The 6,885-nt window shown below is 59.9% G+C and overlaps 1 protein-coding gene across 1 annotated transcript in view; it reads right to left on the reverse strand.

Moving 5' to 3' along the window:
• The window catches only part of SLC35C2 (solute carrier family 35 (GDP-fucose transporter), member C2), a 7,772-nt gene extending 1,292 nt beyond the window's left edge, over positions 1–6,480 (reverse strand). Inside the window, exons 1-7 of the mRNA XM_010835114.1 lie at positions 6,128–6,480; positions 5,675–5,825; positions 4,832–4,895; positions 4,257–4,329; positions 3,550–3,718; positions 3,385–3,468; positions 984–1,159 (exon numbers count right to left, since the gene is read on the reverse strand). Of these exons, the coding sequence (XP_010833416.1) occupies positions 984–1,159; positions 3,385–3,468; positions 3,550–3,718; positions 4,257–4,329; positions 4,832–4,895; positions 5,675–5,825; positions 6,128–6,247 (837 nt within the window). The 5' untranslated portion in view covers positions 6,248–6,480. The remainder of the gene's footprint in view (positions 1–983; positions 1,160–3,384; positions 3,469–3,549; positions 3,719–4,256; positions 4,330–4,831; positions 4,896–5,674; positions 5,826–6,127) is intronic.
• Positions 6,481–6,885: the final 405 nt, after the last annotated feature.

Raw genomic sequence — 6,885 nt, forward strand, 5'->3', positions numbered from 1 at the left:
AAGGGGTAGGCCTCTCTGAGTTTGGGGACCAGCCTGAGGCCTCCCCTGCTCTGTGTTACTGTGGACAGAGGGGAGGTGCTTTTCACAGAATTCTGTCTGGACTGGAAGAGGCAGACCGAATCCAGGCTGGGGACACAGGGTAGCAAGTCCGCAGCCACGTCCACAGGCAGGAAGGACAGCTGCCCTTCCAGAAGCACCTGTGCACGGAGCGCCTCTGCTGCCGTGGGCGGGGGTGGGTGCAGTCACACTGGGCTCTACAGGACACACTGGTCACAGGGTTCTTCGTAAGCACGGGCTGCAAAGGGGACTGATCAGATGACATTCTGAGAAACACGGCTCACGTGTCATCACTGGGTGGGCGAGACCCTCAGGGAGCCCTGTTCGGCTGGTTTCAGGGAACACTGCTCCAGGATCAGGATCTGCCTGTCCACAGCCCAGAGCAGGAAGCAGTGAGTGAAGATGGGGGGAAGAAGGGGAGAAGTGATGCAAGGAGACGGCTAGGGGCTCCTAGACAGCGGTAAAGGCAGATCAGCAGCCGCAGGGCCCTCGTGATAGAACCACCCCTCACTGTGCTCCTGGAAGACACTGTCAATCAATCACTGCCAAGCACAGGACCCTATGCTGATGAGTCTGACTGGGGACTTCTCAATCCTGACTCCAGGCCACTGCCTAATGACTAGAGTTGGCTTTCTTGGTAAGATGTAAACACGTCCCGGGCCTAGTGGAGTCAGCTCGGCCACCTGCTAGCTGTATATCCCTGGGTAAGGGCAGCTCTTCATGTCTGTTTCCCCATCTGTGAAGCAGGGCTGCCCCCCCGCCACCCCCCCACCCCCACTCTGGGCCGTGATGATGATGGACTGACTGCCAGATGAGACAGGCACTTCCGTCTCTTCCCCGCAGGGCTCTGGGAAGCAGGAGTTGGGACACCCGCCGGAGAGGGGCTCCCCTCTAAGACAGGACTGGGGTCGCCTCCAAGACTGTACCTTAAAAATGCCAGCAATGGAGAGAGTGAGGCTGGAGGTCCTGGAGACCAGGAGGAACTCAGAGAAGCCCAAACCAAAGGCGAGAATCCCGCCAAGGAAGAGGCTCCCGAGCACCCGCAGGAGCAGCCCTGTGTCCTGGAAACGGAAGATTTTCTCAGATGTGGACAAATGGAGACCTGGAAGCAATGGGGGGAGAGAGCGGGGGGGCCACGTCCTGGGTGTGCCTGCCTGGGCAGCCTCACCCCACCACAGCTGTGGTGTGATTTGCCACAGCTGCACTCCACCCTCCCTGCAACCGCCACCTGTCTGAGGCCCAGAGTCCCGGGACGGGAGGTGTCAGAGAATCTCAGGCAGATGGCCGGGGACTTGGGGAAACCAGAAAGCAGGGCCGGCTGTCAGGGAGCCCAAGGGCGATACAAGCCAAGGATCCTAACAGGGCCTGATGGAGGCTTCTGAGCCTCTGGACTAGAGCAGGGGACTGGCACACAGGGGGCATCAGGTGGAAGCGCCTTGCTCCTTCACACCCTGTGTACCACCCGTCTTTAGGGAGGAGGCGGCGGGGTGGGCTGTGACTTCCTGTGGCCTTGGCAGCTGTAAGACCCCATGGCCCAAAGAAGATGGGGCACCTGCTACATGAGGACTGTCAGTGCCCTGGGCCGCTGGAGGAGGCCCTTCACTCCAGGTGGGTCCAGGGACAAAACTCCATACACCTTCTCATCTTAACTACAGAGCTGTGGGGTGCAGCCGAGACATGAGCCCTTTCTGGACCACCGTTTCCCCACTGACAAAACAAAAGGGACCAGGCTGGACAGTATAGTTTGATGAACAGTTCTCAAAAAGTAAACACACACACATTCAAAGACATGACAAAACCACGGCCCCTTGTTCCAGAGACAGCCACACAGGCCTCCACACACCAAGTTGTGCCCAGACTTTCAGAGGACTCTTGGCTCTCCAGCACTGCCCATCTGAGAGAACAGGAAAGGGTCCTGGGGGTAGAAGTTGGTGGGAAGGTAAGCCCTAGACTCAGCAAATGGACACTCGTGGGAGCGGGAGGCTGGCCGAGCCCTATGAGGCTTTTGGAGGGAAGCACCGAGGAGAAGCAGAATGCGGAGCCCCCTGGGCACACAGCCTTCTGACGCAGGACATCTCGTCTGGTGCTGGGCTCGGCAGCACTGCAAAGGCGTCGGCAAATTGAAGGGAATTCGGGGAAGAGCAACATAAGTAATGAAGGCGCTTTGGGGATTAATTTACCAGAAAAGATTAAAGAAGCTAAATCCATGCAGCTTTGCTAAGTGATGACTACGAGGGGCTCTCGGGTGAGGGTTTGCAGAGATGGGGAAATGGTGTAAACATCCGGGAAGGGAGGGAGAGTGTGGGGCTTGGTGAGGGGCATAAGGAGGGGATGGAGAGAGATTTTAAAACGGGAAAAAAAAATGAGGCTGCAGAACACAAGTTTCCTGGACAACGGAGCTGCAGAATAATCTTCTCCCGAGAGGTTTGAGACGCTTCACTGCTTGGAACTTAAATGGATGTGGGACAGAATTCTCTGTAATGACCCTGAGGACAGAAGGGACTCTGGAAGGAAGGATTAACAGACAGGACGAAGACCAATTCCAAAACGTCAGGGAGGGGAACATGGTGGCCCCCCCGACCCAGGCTAGACACATCCTTCTAACTCTTCCATGGGAGGGGAGGAGGGAAGGGGGGAAGGAACTGCCCACCCGCCCCTTCCTCACTCCTCCGCTGCCTGACTGAGAAACAGCCAAGGCCAATCCCACACACCTCTCCACGTCTGAACCTCCTGTTCCCACTTTCTGAGGCGCCCGCCCCCATCAGGGGGTCAAAATCCCATTCATTCTCCAAAAATGCACTGTTTGGGAAGCCTCAGCTTGCCTTTCTGGCCACCAACCTGGAGTCATTCATGACTCTACTCCAAGTAAGAGAAAGAGGGCATCGCGGTTAAGAGAGGGACTCCAGAGCCAGGGGCTGGCTTGTATATGACCTATGGGACCTTGAGCAAGGCTATCTTGACTTCTCTCTGCCGCAGTTTATCTGCAAGATGAGGCAGTCCTAGTACTGGCATGTGGGGTTTTGGGGGAGTATTAAAGGAGTCGATATGTTTGGAACAATCAGAACAGCCCTGGTATACCTTGAGGGCTGTGTGCATTTACCATCATTACCGCCTGGTGTGTTTTACATGGGATTTCTCAGTAGCATTTATCCTGCGAGATTCTAGCCCCTTGGTTTAAGTGTCTGTCCAGCCCCCAAACCAAGTACTGCCAGGGTCGGGACCACCATCGCTAATCTCTGGAACCTCTGCAGCTACCACAGCGCTGGGCTCCGAGCAGAGATCAGAGCTCTGTGCTGAGGTCCCCCCGAGGTGGATGACCCCACGTACCTTCAAACACAGCAAAGAGAGGGAAGAGCCCCAGGAACATGAGTGGCTGCAGGTGGAACATGGTGTCGATGGGATTCTGGAGTCCTGCACAAAGTGACTCGTGTGAGCCATCACGCCCGGCCCGGCCCGCCTGCACCCTGCCCGGTGCCCTGGGCTCTCGCTCACCAAGTTCTGCCTTCTGCAGGAGCATCTGGGTGAGGGTCCAGCGAATGCCGCCGATGAAAGAGGCACCCAGCACCAAGGCGAAGCCCTCGATGTTGAACTGCGTCGACTTGTAGGTGAACATGAAGAGGCCCCCGGCGATGAGCAGGACCACCAAGACTAGCGCCGCGCGCTGAAAGCAGAGGGCGGGGGAGCAACTGCAATCAACTTGGGTTCATCACGCCTGGGAGACTGGGGGTCAGTGACCATCTTGGCTGCCCCTGGGGCAAGGCCTCCTTCTTCTTGCCCCACCCTGGGGTCCTGGCTGGTCCCTTCCACTCGATGTTACCAGGGCTGACACCTGGTTGGCATGGACCCCAGACCCTGAAACAGGGCAGTAGTGCTGCCTACAGCGGGCCTATGGCCCCACGTGGCCCCACCGCCCCCCTGGACCCAGCACATGAAGGGCCCCAGCTGCACAGCAGGGAGCCCCCAGGACCCACTGCCCCAGTCCCACGTCCTTGAACCCCATCTCCTGTGGTCACCGCTCCTGCCACACCAGTCCCTAAATCTTCTCCAGCAGTGCCCCGGGTCTGTCCCCAGGGATGGAGTGCCACTGAGCTGGGCTTGCCTCCTTGGTCACAGGCAGGGACAAGCCACTGAGCAGCTCCTGCTTTCTATTCTTAGCATCGGTGGGGGCTGGCGGGACTCGAGGAAAGCTGGGGCCTCACCAGCTCCTCCAGCTTGAAGATCAGAGAGAAGATGAGGATGAAGAGGACGGCTGAGGACTTGGTCATCGTGTACCTGCAAGGGAAATGTCCCCATGATGCACTGCTGGAGCCGGCGACGCGGACTTACTGCCAGGAAAGGAGCCCACTCGGTGCCCCCAGGGGGCGGGAGGAGGCCAGGGGAGACCCCTGACCTCCCTGTGGGCCGCAGGCCCCGAGGGACACAAAAGACCAAAGAAGGGAAGCCGAGTCGTCTGGGTTGACACGCGACCTTTAATCGGAAGGAATCTCTGACTCAGAGGCCTCTGATTATCACCAGAAAATAAAAAAAACTGAGCTTCCTGAGTCCTGTGATTTACCTGCTCTTTAGCGGAGATCAGGATTAAGGAGGGAAGAGAGAAATGGAGAAAGAGGGGGCAGCCACACATGGCTCGCTGAAGCGCAGAATCTGAGATAAGCAATAGCTGCTCCCTCTGCCCTCCATGCCCCCTTCCCTGCTGCCTGGCAGGAACCTGGCAGGAAGGTGCAGCCCCCAGCCCCAGCCTGCTGGACAGACGGCCAAAGGGCTCAGTACTCACAGCGAGACGGTGATGTAGAGGAAGCTCCAGTTGGACAAGCCCACATCCAGCGCTGTGGCCAGTGCTGTGGAGACACAGGGCACCCGTGGGACACCCCGCCCAGGTAGGAGCCCTCCTGGAGCTTTCTTTTCCACCCAGCAACTGAAGGGTTAACTCCTGGCCCCACGCCCCTAAAGCGGAGGGGGCTGCTCCAGCATTAGGGCAACAGTCCACTGTCTAACCGCTTCCCACTTGTTGGATATTAGGAATGCCACGCCCCCACCCCCATGAGGGAGGGGTGTTCACTTGATCCTAAGGACCCCCTACCGGAAACTCTGCAGACTGGCTCCCTCCCTCGGGATGAAACACACCGTCCCCCACCCCCAGGACTTGGTCCTCCAGGATCTGAGCCAGCTGCCTTCTCAGTTCTGTTTCCTCTCCTGACAGCTGAGTCCTCAGCTTCCGGAGACACTTTCAGTTCCCTGGCAGACCTGCCCACGCACCAAGCCTCTCCCGAGGGCATGGGGGCCTCCCCTCCGAGGGGACCCGCGCCCCCCCAGGTCTCAGCCCACAGCCCCCGCTCCCGGAAGCCCTCCCGCGCGGCCGCCAGCTGGTCCCTCCCCTGGGCTCCCGCACCCCGTCTCAGGGCCGGCTGTGATGCACCCTCTGACCAGCGTCTCCAGGCCGTGATGCACGTGTTCAAGGGTGCAGGCCAAGCCACCACACCCCCCCATCCCTGCCCACCCGCCATGAGGCAGTGGGGGTAGGGAGGACACAGAGAGGAATGACCCTGGATGGGCTCAGCTTCATGCCTTCCTTTCCCTCTGAGCTGCCCCCCACTCCGGCCCGCAGGCAGGCACGTACCGGTGGGAGCCACTCTCCTGAGGTAGTCCGGCCAGCTCAGCACCACGCGGGCCCTGTGGCTGGAGCACTGAGCCAGGGCCCTGGACAGGGCGGAGAACAGGAAGATCACGGCCAAGTGCAGCATTGTCATGAAGAGGGGGAAGTGGAAGCTCTGGGGAGCCCAAGCACACAGTGGAGCGCCTCCATGACCGCCTACCCCTGGCCCCCAGCGCCCCAACTCCTGCTGGCCTGGCTGCGGGTTCAGGGGCCTCTGCAGTGTTTGAGGGGCCCTCTGACCCCCCGCGTTTGCTCTGGCTCACGCCCCCGTCTCCCCCTTTCCTGATGCCCCTCATCCCGGTATTTCGGTGACTCCCCAGTGAGGCCCTGTCCCCCCACTGGTGTGGACTGGCTCCCAGGCTGGCTGGCTGAAGCCAGGCTGCTAAATATTAGGGGGCGCCGCAGCCCCCCGTGTACCTTGGTCAGCCACTTGTTGTAGAAGGTGATGCCGATGGAGAAGCAGTAGTACAGCAGCACGAGCCCCAGGGTCAGCACCGCCCTCCACACGAAGGCCACATCGGGGGCACACCTCCCCATCCGCAGACGCTGGCCGGCAGGGGCAGCAACCACCTCTCGGGAAGACGCCCCTCAGGAAGGGCCGGTCGGGCTGGGCCTGCGACTTTCAGCAAGCACGCCTCCCGGCTGCCGCTTCCATGATCTGGAATCGTCCAGGGAGCCCCAGGTGCCGTCCTCACCTTCGGGGCTGGTGGACCGAGCTGACCCTCTCCATGATCACGGTGGATGCGGCTCGCTGGACCCCAGAGCTGAGACTACAAAGAGGAAAAGGGCCACGCCGGTTGGCTGGGGCAGGGAGCGGGTGACCCAACACGGCCACCCCGGCCCTGGCCTGCAGGGAGCAGGGGCTGCCCAGGCCACGGGACTCCCCACAACCTGTCACCTCCACTCTCCTGTCACCTCGAGCTCTTGTCCATGAATTCGCACCAAAGTGACCTTTTAAAAATGCAAATGTGATCATGTCAGAGCAGCTGCAGCCCTTCAGCAGCTGCCAGGGCTCTTACAGCAAGACCAAGACCCTCCCCTGGCTAAGGAGGCCTGCCCGTCTCACCCAGGGCCTGCTTTTCCCTAGGCACATCAGGCTCTTCCCTGCTGCCACAGGGAGCTGAATGCTCTGCATGCCCTGCATTCCCTCCTCTGCGGTTCTACTGATCATCAGC

This window comes from Bison bison, unplaced genomic scaffold, assembly GCF_000754665.1.
Source record: "Bison bison bison isolate TAMUID 2011002044 unplaced genomic scaffold, Bison_UMD1.0 scf7180017864038, whole genome shotgun sequence".
Taxonomy (NCBI): Eukaryota; Metazoa; Chordata; class Mammalia; order Artiodactyla; family Bovidae; genus Bison; species Bison bison.